The sequence below is a fragment of the Palaemon carinicauda genome, chromosome 15 (genome assembly GCF_036898095.1).
Source record: "Palaemon carinicauda isolate YSFRI2023 chromosome 15, ASM3689809v2, whole genome shotgun sequence".
Lineage (NCBI taxonomy): Eukaryota > Metazoa > Arthropoda > Malacostraca > Decapoda > Palaemonidae > Palaemon > Palaemon carinicauda.
The window spans coordinates 63,040,595-63,054,874 of NC_090739.1; the positions used below are offsets into that span (position 1 = coordinate 63,040,595).

General features: G+C 42.9%; 1 protein-coding gene across 3 annotated transcripts in view; it reads left to right on the forward strand.

Annotated features, from left to right (window-relative positions):
- Nucleotides 1–4,395: 4,395 nt before the first annotated feature.
- SMC1 (structural maintenance of chromosomes 1) overlaps nt 4,396–14,280 on the forward strand; it is a 110,574-nt gene continuing 100,689 nt past the window's right edge. For all 3 annotated transcript variants that reach the window (XR_011046670.1, XM_068388446.1, XM_068388445.1), the window contains exon 1: nt 4,396–4,649. Coding sequence is in view for 2 of the 3 variants with exons in the window: in XM_068388446.1 (XP_068244547.1) it covers nt 4,538–4,649 (112 nt within the window). In the remaining variant the exon portion in view is untranslated. The remainder of the gene's footprint in view (nt 4,650–14,280) is intronic.

The window sequence follows — 14,280 nt, forward strand, 5'->3', positions numbered from 1 at the left end:
CTTAATTCTCAACATCTAAAAGTCATTCATGTTCCTATGATTATCTATTTCTTACTTGAGTTTTTGCTTTCTATACATTCTTACTTCTTCAATTTCAAAAACACATTTTTTGGCATATTTTTTAAGAATTTTTCCTGAGTATTCCCAATATGATTCCCTCATATAGTCTTCCACTGTTAACTTAACTAATCGTTTATCATCTGATGTAATTGTGCTATGAAATAGCATCACCCTTTTATATTCAATTCTATTCTCAATTGACTATATTCGTTTCTGCTATTAATACCAAAATAAGGCATAGTTGCAACTTGTCCAAACAATCCTTTAAAAGCTCTGTAGTGAATTCCCTCTAACTCTTTCCTATCCCTTTCTTATATAACACTTAACGTCCTAACATTTGCATACAATGTAGTTATCACCACTGTTTCATACATCTGTATTCTCTCCGGGAATGCAAATTCTCCTTCTCTATTAATGTGTCTATACGTCCTCGCTTCTTGCATTGTATATTTTATTTTGCTTTCCTTTTACTTATGCTAAGTGGTCTCCTCCTTCCTAAGTATATATATTCGTTAACTGCTTCCTTCCAATTCTAACACCCTGTTAACCTTTCTAATTTATTTTTGTCCTTTTTTCAAACTGCGGCAGTTGCTTATGGTTTTTTCTACTTTGTATCTGTTATTACTAGGTAACATATCATCAACAAATGTCAGGGATTCAATTCTGTTGTTTCTGATAATGATTATTGTGGTCCCGCGCATAGTATTGACTTTATCTGTAACAAATGCGTATAATTTTGAGCAAAAAAAAAAAAAAATTCCCATTTCTTACATTTTCTTCTATCCTAATTTCTTCAGTATATCCGACAGGACTCTTAATCATCGCTTTACTTTTCTCATTTAATTTGCATATCATCTTGGCATGATCTTCACTTTCCAATTTACTCAGTTCTTTGATACAGTCTTTCATAGTTTATCAAAACATTTAATAGCCTCCCTAAGTAATTCTTATAATCAATAACAGTATTTATGTTAAAAGATGGTCTGCTGTAGATCTACCCCCTATCCCTCAACTCTGAAATCAGCTAATATTATCATTATTCTCCTCCTTAATTTTTATTAATCAGGGGAAAAGAGAGTAAGTAGCGAGGAGGAAATTTGAGAGACAAGAAACTATAGAGAAAAGTTGCTGTGGAATAGAAAGGTACGAGATTCAGCTAGCTGATATGTGAAAGGTGCTTAGAACGATTTTTTATTTTAAAGAAGAACAAAATGAAACTAAAATGGTGGTAGAGATATTTGAAAAGCTATGAATTTTAGGAAAAAAAATGAGGAACAAATAAGGGGGGAAATAATATCTAAAAAATATGAAGTTCAAACAAAACGCTAAGACAAAATCTGAGTCAGTCAGATGTTATAAAAAATAGTAGAATAAATATTTTGCACAAGAATGATGATAAAAAACGATGTTCAAAATAGGAAAATTGGTGGTGGGGCAGCGAGTGGAAGTTACAGAGGTTATACGTAAAATTAAGTATGACAAAGCACCAGGTATATCTGAAGTAGAAATTGAAATTTAATAGTGCTTTGTATAGAGGGGGAAGAGTGGATACTGGAACTGGTAATGACACGATTGGAAAGACGTAACGTATTACGATTGGGATGTGAATCCAATGGTAAATGTGTTGAAATAAGTAGGATATGATAGAGTATGGTAATTGGAGATGAATTAAGCTAATGAAACATTTGTTGATGGTTTTTAAAATTAAACTTGACGAAAAGGCTTTTAGCTACTGTGCGCCTAGACATTATAATAAACTGCCAACTGAAATGAAGGACCCAAAGGGAGCAATTGAATTTAAGAAGAAACTAAAGACATTACTTTTCACAAGATCATATGATTTGGAAGATGCTACTATCAAAGAATTGTATAATTTATAATGAAAATGTTTCGTTAGATGATTGATATGAACCCGCCCAAGAAGTAGTTCACTCGACTTCAGTGGAGGGTTGGATTTAAACCCAAAACAAGTAACAAGTAAGATATTTCGAGCAATTGTGAAGATGGATGAAAAGCAGGAGAGTTTCATTAGATGGAGAGGTTAAGTTACCGCGCTCTTCGTGAAGAACAGAAACAAGAAAATAGGTTAAAAGGAAATCAGAAGCCCTACCGTACCCGTATAGACCTACAGAAGATATTAGATAGAATACCAAGGGAGACAAGAAAATCGGATTACTTGAAATGGTGTATAAGAGAACGAGAACAAGAGCGATAACACGTCGCAAGTGATTGAAATTAAAATTGATTTACATCAAACATCGGCATTTCTACTCTTTCTGTTTGTGCTGGTTATGAGTGAAAGGATTATGAATTAGAATCTATGGGGATTGTTATATGCAGATGAACGGGTCACTGGAGTTGAAAGTTGGAGAAAAGCGTTTTTTTTTTTGGAGGTGACAAGCAAATGACAAATAAATTGATTTTTTTTTTATATTGTAATCAGACTATTGATGATGTATAATTCAGAAACAAGGAACAATGACAGAAAGAAGGAGAAAGAACTGGATGGAACAGAGATCAGGATGCTGGTGTGGATTTGAGGTATATCGTTGCGTGAGAAGAGAACAAATGAAGAAATTAAATATTCCGGGTGGTAGTTATTACAGACAAGGAAATAGTCAAATTGAGATGGCATACCATTATACAAATGCATCATATTCTGGACGGGTGAGGGATGGGACGTGAAGAGGGATTCAGTGGAATATGTTGTACTTACAAAATCAAAGCATTGGGTAAGGATTAGATGCTAAAGTAAAGCATGATGTGGAGAAATCATTAATGAAACTATCAAAATTATCAAACTAATTATCATAACTATTATCATGGGATTCGGTAGAGGGGATACGTCCGATAGAAATTTGTAGTGTGCATCAATGGATAGGAACAACAGTGAGTTTTTAGAAGAAGAAGAAAGCGATGCACTGGTGGTTGAACGTAGAGTACCTATATAAAACAATTAGGCCCTCTAGTCAAACGTTCTCTGCAAAGCAATTCTCAAACTTAGTTCTGTAGCCTACCCCTTGGGAGTTTTTATAGACTTCGTGTGTATCCCTAAAATTGAGGATGGAAAAGAGAAATGATTAAATGGATGTTGTGATATAATTTCATTATTCAATCTCAATACAGATTATGTCACGTATTGTATATTACTGGCTATTCTCTCAAATCCAGTGTATACCTCCTCAAGAGTAAAAATGTACCACTGTGGGTACAGGTACCCCAGGTTGGGAACCCATGCTGTAAAGGATGCTTATTGTATTATCTCTGGCAGAACGTTACGCAATTAGCTCTCTGGAGTCTGTAGGTAATGCCTTCCTCTTGGAGTAGTATCACGTTATAATATTTTACTTATGTCATATAGAAGATTCCTAGGGTTAATATAATGCAGTCTTCTTTCTTAGATACATCTTTTACGAATTCGTAGAAACCGGAAATACAACTTATTCTAACCCAATTATTAAATCTTCATTGAGTTTTAATGGTTACAAAATCAAATGTTTTAATAACGATATTGGCGTCCCGCCACTTCTTCCCCGTTTGTCTGCTAAATGACGCAGCCTCATTTGTCAGTTTTCAAAATCATGTGCCAATGAGTTGGGGAATAATAAAAAAAAAAAATCATGCTTAATTATTTTACATTTTTCATGTCAACAGATCAGGTTCACTTACTGTTCTTATTATTGCATGGGCTCTTTGATTATAGATGGCTATGATTTAAAATTTTAGAGAAATCATAATGTTATATGGAAATAGCACAGACGTGACCATGTTGCTTAATTTAATGAACTAATTAATTCGTAAAGTTCACACTTTATTGATTTTGATCTGTATCGGGGTTTCATAATCATTTTATGTTAGCATAATTTTTTCTTTACTTATAGAATGTTATTCTGGGTATAACAGAAGCATGTTTGTTGCACGAGTGCTACCACATTATTTCAAACTTATCCAACATTAAAATAGAATATTTTAGCGTTATTCTGGTTAATTTTTTCAATTTTTTTCACTGAAAAAAAAATAATTAGGGCATCTTTTATCATTCGATGTAATGCAATACATGTAGTTCAAAACTGTTACGAAATATTTCCTGTGCAGATTGCAGAAAATAGAATCTCACACGACACTGGAAATTATCGTATTCTAGAGCACACATGCTTCTTCTCTAGCAGACGACGCTCATTAATCTTTTTATTTACGATTAATATAATGATTTGATTAATTAATTAATAAACAATCAATAAAGATAAGATGACGGAAAGGAAACAATTTGTATATGATATTTAAAATAAAAATAGGTTTCACAATCAAATTAGAACCATCGTGCTCCCAATTCGGTTTGTTATTAGTGTTATTCGCGCCATTTTCCCGACGTTAAATTGTAAACAAACATTTCTCAGTTTTCCCCCAATGGTTGGGCATGGCTGAAATCTTATTCAAAATACTGGGGAAAACGGTTTTTGAAGTTAAATAAGATAAGATGAAGGCGATATTAAGGTATATTGAAGTGGATAACTTTAAATCCTATAAGGGTGCATATGTCATCGGACCGCTCAAACCGTTTACGGCTGTCATTGGCCCAAATGGATCCGGTAAGTCTTTAAATTTTTAAAGTTTCTTAAAAGATCAGTATTTCATCTGAACTGTCATGTGGCTTTTGCCTAATTTGATATTAGACATAGGCTAGGCTGTGCTAGGCTACCTTGCTAGGGGATGGACGGCCGTTTAGGCAAGAGCCTAACCTATCCTAGCCTATCGATAGTTTAGTCTACGTTTAATATGCTAGTGGGACAAGTCTTAAGTATTCCCTAATTTACCCAAAGATAGATTTAGTGAATTATGTTGTAACCAATAAGTAACTACTCAACCTGATTTTACTGTGTTAAGCTTTGGCTATCTCTAGCCTACCTTAGACAACTTGGAGAGGGGTAACTTCAGAAAACAAATTTCCTCAGACCATGTAATGAAAGAGTGATAAGTTGCTTGTATCTTTGAGGATTACATTTCAAATGTGTAAATATAAATGAATTTCTTTTTGAAATTCTGGCTTTCAATTTCATCTTGGCATTTAGAATTAGACTTTGACAAAAGATTTACAGTAAACTATGAGATGAAATTTTAGGTAATCAACATGATTTCACTGTGATTCAATATCTATTTGGTTAACTTACAGACTTGTTTCAAGATAGTACAATAACACACTTAATTTTCATGTTTGAATAATGAAAAACCTATTTTCTATCAAAAAATGAATAATTATTGATAAGGAACCCGATTAGTGAATGATTACGGTGTCCCACTGTGAGTGTCAAGATTTGTGTGTTGTTGAAACCATAAGGAGTGAAATGCAGGAAAGTCAACTAACCTAACCTAATGTAGGGTGCTTGGTCCTCATAATTTAATCTTTTAAGAGGTTGAATTCGGTAATTTTGTATTGTATTACAGGGTGAGATTTCGAATAGAAAATATAAGTTTTCCTATAGTAAATAACGCGATTTAACCGAATTTGATGTTCATTTCAATTGGAAACAAACAGATCAACCAATTCGGCTAACTTTAAGTTGCCCGGTGTCACTTCTCTTACGAATGTACTGCGAACGATAACATTAGCAACGTTGCCAATAATGCACAGTGTTACCAACGTTGACGTATGGTACACAGAGTTACCAACGGCATGCTGACATTACTAACGATAGCAATGATTGATATTTCCATACGTATTTTAAATAATTTCTCCATATAAGTTTTACCCAATATATAAAAAGTACAAAAAGGGCACAGAACCAAACAAACCCACCTAACCTAGCCTAGTAGTATGACAGGTCACAAAATAACATTTGATCTACATCGGACGTTGGCAGCACTGGTTACTGTATTTTTTCATGACACAATCTTTGCAACGGCGCCTCCAAAGTTTATCCAGATATACTGTTTTGTATTTTCCTCCGGTTACTATAATTTCAAGAAGGTAATGAATAGAGAAGAAAAGGCTTGTTTTACGTTTATATATTGATTCCCCAGTATGTTTTCCCCACCCAAAACCCCGAGTTCCCACTGGGGGTCCCCCATTATCGGAGGATATAGATGTATATATATTTCTGAAACTATTCATTTGCGACGGGAACAAGTGTCATTTTCGAAGAGAGCGTAATTTTTTCTATAAGAAAAAGTAGTTGTTTTCCTAGGTTACATCGCCCTGTAATACACTACAATGAAACCTTAAAATCTTGTAAATTAAATTTACGCCCTCAGGTTACATTAAAGTATTTTTGTGAGACTTAATCTGTGCAAAATGGTCCCAAAAGTAAAAAAAAAAAAACATCGGTAGGCTTAGTGGTCCAAAATCGAAATTTTACTTTACGGGTGTATCCCACATCTTGGTGCGTTAACAATATATGCGGTATTTGGGGTGTATGTATGATAGCGGCCACCTATGTGTATATGTCTAACATAGAATACGGAAGTGAACGCCCCTGTTAGGTAAGTAGGTAAGGACATGGCTTTTAGGTTAGGTTAGGGGGGAAAGTATAGGTAAGTTGATGTCCATCTTTAATGAACGCATGAGAAACTGGCCACTGATATACAAAGGCTCCTGGAATTTTTTTTCCATTTCACCTACATTTTACGTTTTCTTTTCTTTTGGGTCCCATACTCCATTTTTTTACAAATACGAATAGTTTATTACAGAAATTTCTTTTACAAAGATATAATTAGAAATATCTTAAGTATTATAACTTACAAACTACATCTTAGCACTTTTACAAAATTCAAAGAGTGACAATCTTTTCAGTTTTATTTTCCAAATTCACTTATGTTTATATTTTATTTGTTCCGTAACTGGAATACAAACCATGCTATTTAATAAGGGTATTACTTTCAGCGTAGCTGAAATGACAAGCCATTGATTTTTAATGAGGGTTAACTACCCATACTGCTAGTTAGCAGGGATAGGGGAGGGTAGCTTGCTATTTCCCCCCCCCCCCCCTCACACACCTGTGATTGAGCTCACTTTGCTTTCGGCTCGGATGGTGAACGGACATTGCCGCTCTTCATTCTCACCGAATATTGGCAGCCATTAATGACTTTTGTTTTTCTTTTTCTCTTAGTGCGTGTGTGTGAAGTTGACTTTGTGACCATGCACACCTGCTCTGGACTCTCCGGCCGCCCTTGTTGGACACTTATAGTGGCAGTGGAGACTGATCCTCACACCTTTTGTCCTTCATGCAGAGGTCAACGGTGTGATAGTGTTAATAAGTGCAATGAGTGTAGGGAGTGGTCTTCCTCCCAGTGGGAGAGTTTGCGCGATGGCGGAAGAAGTCTAAGCGGGATATTTCTCCTTCAAAAGTTTCTTTGAAGGAAGAAAAACCCAAGGCCTCTTCTTCCGTCTCCCGACCCTCCATCAAAGCTCCTACTCATTCGGAATCTTACGAGAGACCGTCGAGTAGTAGCGTAGACCAAGATATTATCAGCCAACCCCGGGTCCCGAGAGATGATGTTGCTTCCCCTAGCAAAGCAGCCCCACCTCTCCCCTGGGTGAGGCCTTGTCACTAACTCCCCTTTTACAGATCTGCTTTTCCTTGGGGCTTACGGGTCTGCCCTCCAAGGAAGCCTTGCTGCAGTTCATCCGCATAGGTGCTTCTGTTAAGCAATCATCGTTGCTGTCAGAGGTAGATCCCCTGACCCTTGTCGACGTTGTTGTGTCTGAGGTGTCTTATGCGGTATCATCCATCTCCTCTGCCACTCCAGACTCTACAGCGGTTGCTGCCGACCTAGTTTCCCCTGTTCCTGAACATCCTTCAAAGGGGAAACTAAGTTCAATGTCTGTCTCTCCTGCAAGTGTTTCTCTCCCTCGGTGGAGTTCACTTATAAGAGACTCCTCTTTGGAGGACTGCTGCGGCGCATGGTCAGCTTGCTGATCCAACGGCTCCCAGAGGGCACATTCGTTGGAAGGCACGCCTTCCTCTTCGCCTTAGAGATCTTGCGCCTCTTTGGTTCACCGTCGTCGCAGCCATCCCCTGCAGAGGAGCCTCCGCTGCATTCTGACCTTCATTCATCGATCGTCACTGCTCCTTCAACTAGTCTTGTGACTTGGGTATGGACCTTTGCTGATCGTTCGCGATCCCCTTCGGTGGATGGTCGCCCTTACAAAGGGCACACTGACCATCCACCCTCCAGACCTACCGACCTGCCATCACTGTTCCTGTCACCGGTAGAGCCTATTGTAGCTCTACCAAAGTGCGCAGCTGTGCGCCATCGCCCTGCAGCTCACTATATGATAGAACTTCAGCGCTCTCCAGCAGCTCGTCAGACTGCTCGTCACTCTACAACGCTTCGGCGCACCCCTTCACCTGTTCACCCTCATATAAGGCAGCAAACTCATGCGCCTGCACGTCAGCGGTCTCCTGCGCGTCATGCGCCCACGTTTACCTGCGCTCACACGCCCAGGGTCGCCCACGGGCCAGCGTACTACAGCACTCTTGCGCTCTCCTGCGCGCCTACGCGCCCACGATCTCCTCCACACCAGTACCCACCTGCGCGCCAGCGCTCTCCTACGCGCCACCTCACTCCTGCGTGCCAGCGCTCGCCTGCGCGCCCTTACTCTCCTACGCTCCAGCCTGTGCACCATGTATCTCCCGCGCGCCAATATTTTCCGGAGCACAAACACACTGTAGGTGAGACAGCAAGCTCATTGCAGCCCGCGCCGGCGCTCTCCTATGCGCACGTGGCCACGTGTCAGCTCTCACCGACGCACGCGCGCGCCAAGATTCTCCTGCGCGCTCGCCAATATTCTCCCGCACGCGCACCAACAGGCACGGGCGCAGGATCTTCCCCCGGCAAGGTCGCCATCCCCTCATTCCCTCCCCGCAAACGCATTCCAGCACGAGTGTTGCTTTGCCAACATTCTACAGCGCTCGCCATTGTTTGCCTCGACAGCGCTCACTTCACAAAATGAGTTAGTAAGACTTTGCTTACCAACCTCGCTTGCTGTTGCCTCAAGTACACACTACTTTGATGGTTTGTGCAATACTTGTCATCCACAGGTGTGAGTCTACAATCGCCACGACAATGTTCTACAGTGGTGCTGGAGAAGGGAAACAGGCACAAGCAGAGTGGTTCAGGATCCCTAAACTGCCATCTAAGGCGGACCCACCTATTACGGTGACTCCTCGTAGGGAACCTTCGGTCCCTTTCTTTTCAGGGGATCTGTCTGACAGTGCATCAGTCAGTCAGCAGCCTTCGTTCAGTGCCTTAGTCAGAGCTGTAACACAGGCATTCAAGCCCGTCATATCTGGCCGCTCATCAGAGCAACCCATAGCTCTGGACTCAAGACATGGAACCATGGCTTCCTCTACCCCTTTGAAGAGGAAAAGAGTAGTTTCCGATGCGGTCAATTCCCCAAGGGTGAAGCTGACTCCGTGCAGACCATCAAGGCAAGTCCCTCCAGTTTCTCCCTAAGGATACTCTCCCTCCCTGTCGGATGAAGACCATCCGTCACCACGGGAACTGCGTGAGGAGAGACACTCTTCCATCGCACCAAATGAGGAAACCTCCCTTCATGCAGAGAGTTCCCCTCAGTCTGAGACCAGGGGGAACATGACACTCAGGCCTTCGATGTTGGAGTCTTACCTCCTTCCTCGGAAGGAATCCAAAGACTCCAAAACTCTGCCAAAGTCCTCCACTGGGGCTAGAATGGAGACAGCCAGCCACTCAAGGAATGTCCGCGACTCACCTCATGCAGAGCTCTTGGGGATAGAAGGAGACTTCGCTGCATGTCTTACATCAGGAGGAGACCAACAAGAATCAGAACATGCATTCTAGCAGGTTTTGACTCTAATGAGGGTTCTCAATGGGTTTTCTGACCCAGAGACACTCCCTCTAGAGGGCAAAGATACTGTCTTAGACTGCGTCTTCGGTACTCAGAAACCTTCAAAGACTAGTGCAGCCCTGCCCTGGTCTCAAGGGTTGAAGAGTACCAGGGACAAGATCTCCCAAAAGCTCTCCGAGTTTGCCTCCTCCAACCGTGCCAGCTCTATGAATAAGCTCCTCCCACCTCCTCGCGTACAGCAAAGGAGGTACTTCGAGATTCTGGAGGAACCCAGTTCAGCTCTTCCTCTTCACTCTCTGGAAGAGCCAACCAGGGGAGTCCCTCTTGAGAGACTCTCAAACCGGCAGGTCTCGTTCTTGGCAACTGAGGTCCTTAACCAGGAAAAGGTCAATAGTATGCGATGCAAGCTACTTCGTGGCTGGACATCTGGTTAGAGACCTTAGGTATACTGATACGATCCAAGGATTTTTCCAAGGAGCATATCAGGAAGGCAATGGAGACCTTTTAACTCTCAGGCACTCGCGCTATCGAGTTTCTTGCCCACCAAGTCTCGAACTTGTGGGCAAACACTATCTTGAAATGTCGAGATGCAGTGTCTGAGAGGTTCTACCAACAGGTCACAAGCGTCAAGATAAATAGGCTCAGACATTCCTCCCTAGAGGGGGCCCAGCTGTTTGAACCTAAGGACGTGGAACTTGCTGCTGAGAGGTGGAGGAAGTCTCATCGAGACTCCCTCCCTCATAGGGCTTTAACAGCTAAGCCCTTTAAACCTCCAGCACCTCAGCAGTCCCGTCCAACCAAGACCGTAACGACGAAAACAGCAGCGAAGACAGTGGTGTCTAATAAGCCCTTTCCTGTCAAGGACAGGAAAGACAAAAAGTCCTCCAGGGGAGAAAAGAATCCTAGAGGGAGCAGCCGAGGCCACAAACGCTATGATAAGCACTCCCCCTGCGTTTCCACCAGTGGGGGGATGCCTACAAATTTGCTCAGACAGGTGGAAGCAACTCGGTAGGATATTGTGTCCCGTGTATAACATCTCTACCTCCCCTGACCAGGAATCCAGTGTCAATAGACTCCCTTGTCATGGGATCGGCAAGGGGCAGGCCCTTCGGGCAGAAGTCCAAACCCTGTTGAAGAAGGGTGCTCTCCAACAGGTCCTCAACGAGTCCCCGGGCTTCTTCAGTCAACTCTTTCTTGTAAGAAAGGCGTCTGGAGGCTGGAGACCAGTCACTGACCTCTCAGTCCTGAACAAGTTTATCAAAGAAACTCCAAGCAGCATGGAGACTGCAGACACCAGAAAATACCATTTCAAGGTGCTGTGCTTCAGTCTTTCCACAGCACCCCAAGTTTTCACCAGAGTATTTGCCCTAGTGTCATCTTGGGCACACAGGATTGGCATCCGTCTCCTCCGTTATCTGGATGACTGGCTAATCCTAGCAGACTCGGTGTCAACCCTTCTTCAACACCAAGACAAACTTCTGAGATTTTGCCAGGATCTGGGGATCATGGTAAATCTCGAGAAGTCTTCTCTGCTTCCTACACAGAGACTGGTATACTTAGGCATGATCATAGACACCAAACTCCACAAAGCCTTCCCATCAGACGACAGGATAACAAGGCTGAGAAAGGTCGCAAGACCCTTTCTCAGACGAGAAGAACTTCCAGCCCAAACGTGGTCACGTCTCCTCGGTCACCTTTCATCGCTGGCCCGTCTAGTTCCCAATGGTTGCCTCAGGATGAGATCCCTCCAGTGGCAACTGAAGTCCCGGTGGAATCAAACTTGCGATTCCCCGGATATCCAGATCCCCATGGGATCACCAGAACTGACAGATCTCCAGTGGTGGGTGACAGACGAGAACCTATGAAATGGATTGGATCTTCTTGTCCTCCCCCCAGTTTTGATGCTGTTCTCAGACGCTTCAAAGAAGGTGGGGGGGGGGGGGGGGAGCCCATGCTGCACCACACGATATCAGGCCTCTGGTCAGAGTCAGAAAAGTACCTCCACGTAAATCTCCTAGAGATGAAGGCTGTCTTTCTGGCCCATCAACAGTTCCAACAGTTCCTGGCAGGCCACTCAGTGGTGGTGATGAGCGACAACACCACAGTAGTGGATTACATCAACAAGCAAGGAGGTACTTTTTAGCAGCAGCTATCCCATCTAACTGTAGAGATACTGAGATGGGCCGAAATCCACTCTATACCACTATCGGCACGCTTCATTCCAGGCGCAAGGAATGTGCTCGCCGACAACCTGAGCAGAGCATCTCAGTGAGTACCGAGTGGTCTTTGGATCATCTAGTAGCCAACAAAGTCCTGACTTTGTGGGGTTTTCCGACTGTGGACCTCTTCGCAACGGCCCTGAACTTCAGGCTCTCGCTGTATTGTTCCCCAATCCCAGACCCCAAGGCTCTCTGGCAAGATGCTTTCTAACAACGGTGGGACAACATCGACATTTACGCCTTTCCCCCCGTTCTGTCTGAAGAGGAGTGTACTCTACAAGACCAGAACATTGGTTAATCTTTCAATGACCCCTCATAGCTCCCCTATGGCATCACGCGGAATGGTTTCCAGACCTTCTGCAGCTCCTAACGTAGCCCCTAAGAGAACTCCCTCCACGACACAATCTACTCAAACAAACCACATGCCAACATATTCCACAAAGCCATAGCGAAGCTTCACGTCTGGAGACTATCCAGCATCTCCTCTCTCAGAGAAGATTTTCGCAACAAGTTGCGATCAGGATGGCTGGATACCTGCGTAAGTCATCAGCAGCAGTCTACCAGGCAAAGTGGAAAGTCCTCTGTGGTTGGTGTCGTGGAAGGGGTATCTCTCCACTCGTGTATTTGCGTGAAGAAATGCGCCTGTCAGTCTTGGCAGTAAAAGGCTATCGTTCCGCCTTAAGCCTCGCCTTCAGACTGAAAGGAATGGACATTTCTTCATCGCTAGAACTTTCCTTACTCATGCGGAGTTATGAACTTACCTACCCCCAGTCAGAAGTGAGACCTCCCCAATGGAACGTGGTTCGAGTTTTCAGGTCTCTTAAGAGACCTCCCTATGAACCATTACGCCAAGCAACAGATCGCCACCTGACTTGAAGATGGTGTTTCTGCTAGCTTTGGCTTCGGCCAAGCGAGTCAGTGAACTTCATGGTCTCTCATACGACATCGCTCATTCAAGGGGATGGCAAGAGGTAACGTTCAGCTTCGTCCCTGAGTTTATTACTAAGACTCAGAACCCAGGAGTAGCGGATTCACGATTCGACTCCTTCCGGATTTCTAGTCTCCGTACTGTAACAGATGTCCCAGACCATCTCTTACTATGCCCAGTGAGGAGTTTGAGGCTGTATCTTAAGAGAACAGCTGCAGCTCTCGTGTGCCTGCACTATTTGTCAGCACAGGAAGGACCAAGAGGAGGGTCATCAAAAACACCATATCAGCGTGGATTCGCAAGGTCATAGACCATGCACTGAATCCAGACCCTCCTCCATCACATTGCCCCAGAGCTCATGATGTCAGGGGCTTGCTACGTCCCTGGCTTTCAAGAGAAACTTCTGTGACGAAAGTTCTTCAAGCTGGGGTGTGGAATCGTTTGACCACATTCACATCCCACTACCTGCAAGACGTGACCCACAGGAGACTTGATACGTTTTCTATCTGTCCTTTGGTGGCTGCACAACAGCTGGTTTAAAACCTCAAGCTCCTTATTCGACAAGTAACAGAAGGTTGAGTGCATTGTTACCCGGTGTTAGTGTGCGTGAATGAAAAGGTTTGACTGGCCCTTATTCTTTTCTTCATTGTCCCCTCTCTTGGGGAAAGCAGCATCCTGGGCTCTGCATAGCTGACCTTAAACCACTGCAGATAAACCATGCTCCCTTGAGTACCTAGTATTAAGACTAATACTGTTGCGTCCCCATACCCTGACGAGGTGGTATTGGGAAACTCCTAGTTAAACAGTTTTTCCTTTTAAAGAACTCTGAATAACTTTACCAAGACAGTCACATTTCTACATACCTTCACACACAGCTTGCGTAGACCGCGGACCTTGCGTAGCAAGGTTTTAGCGAGGTGCAGGGACTCCTTATCTTTTGAGTACTGATACACTCAGATAAGGAGCCCCTGGGTAAAAGCCAAAATCCAGATTGGCTGGGACGTCCACCCTTCCTAATGGGTGAGTCACCCCTATTAAATAGTTTGGTTTGTTTTCCAGTTATGGAACAAAAGACAAATTTGTAGATAATTTGTATTTTTCCTAACTATACAAACCTTAGCTATTTAAGCAAACTTACCCGCCAGCCCTATCCCCCTTGAAGTCTTACCTCCAAGCAAAGCGAGTTTAATCACAGGTTTGTGAGGGGGCCGGTAGCAAGCTACCCTCCCCTACCCCCGGTAACTAGCGGT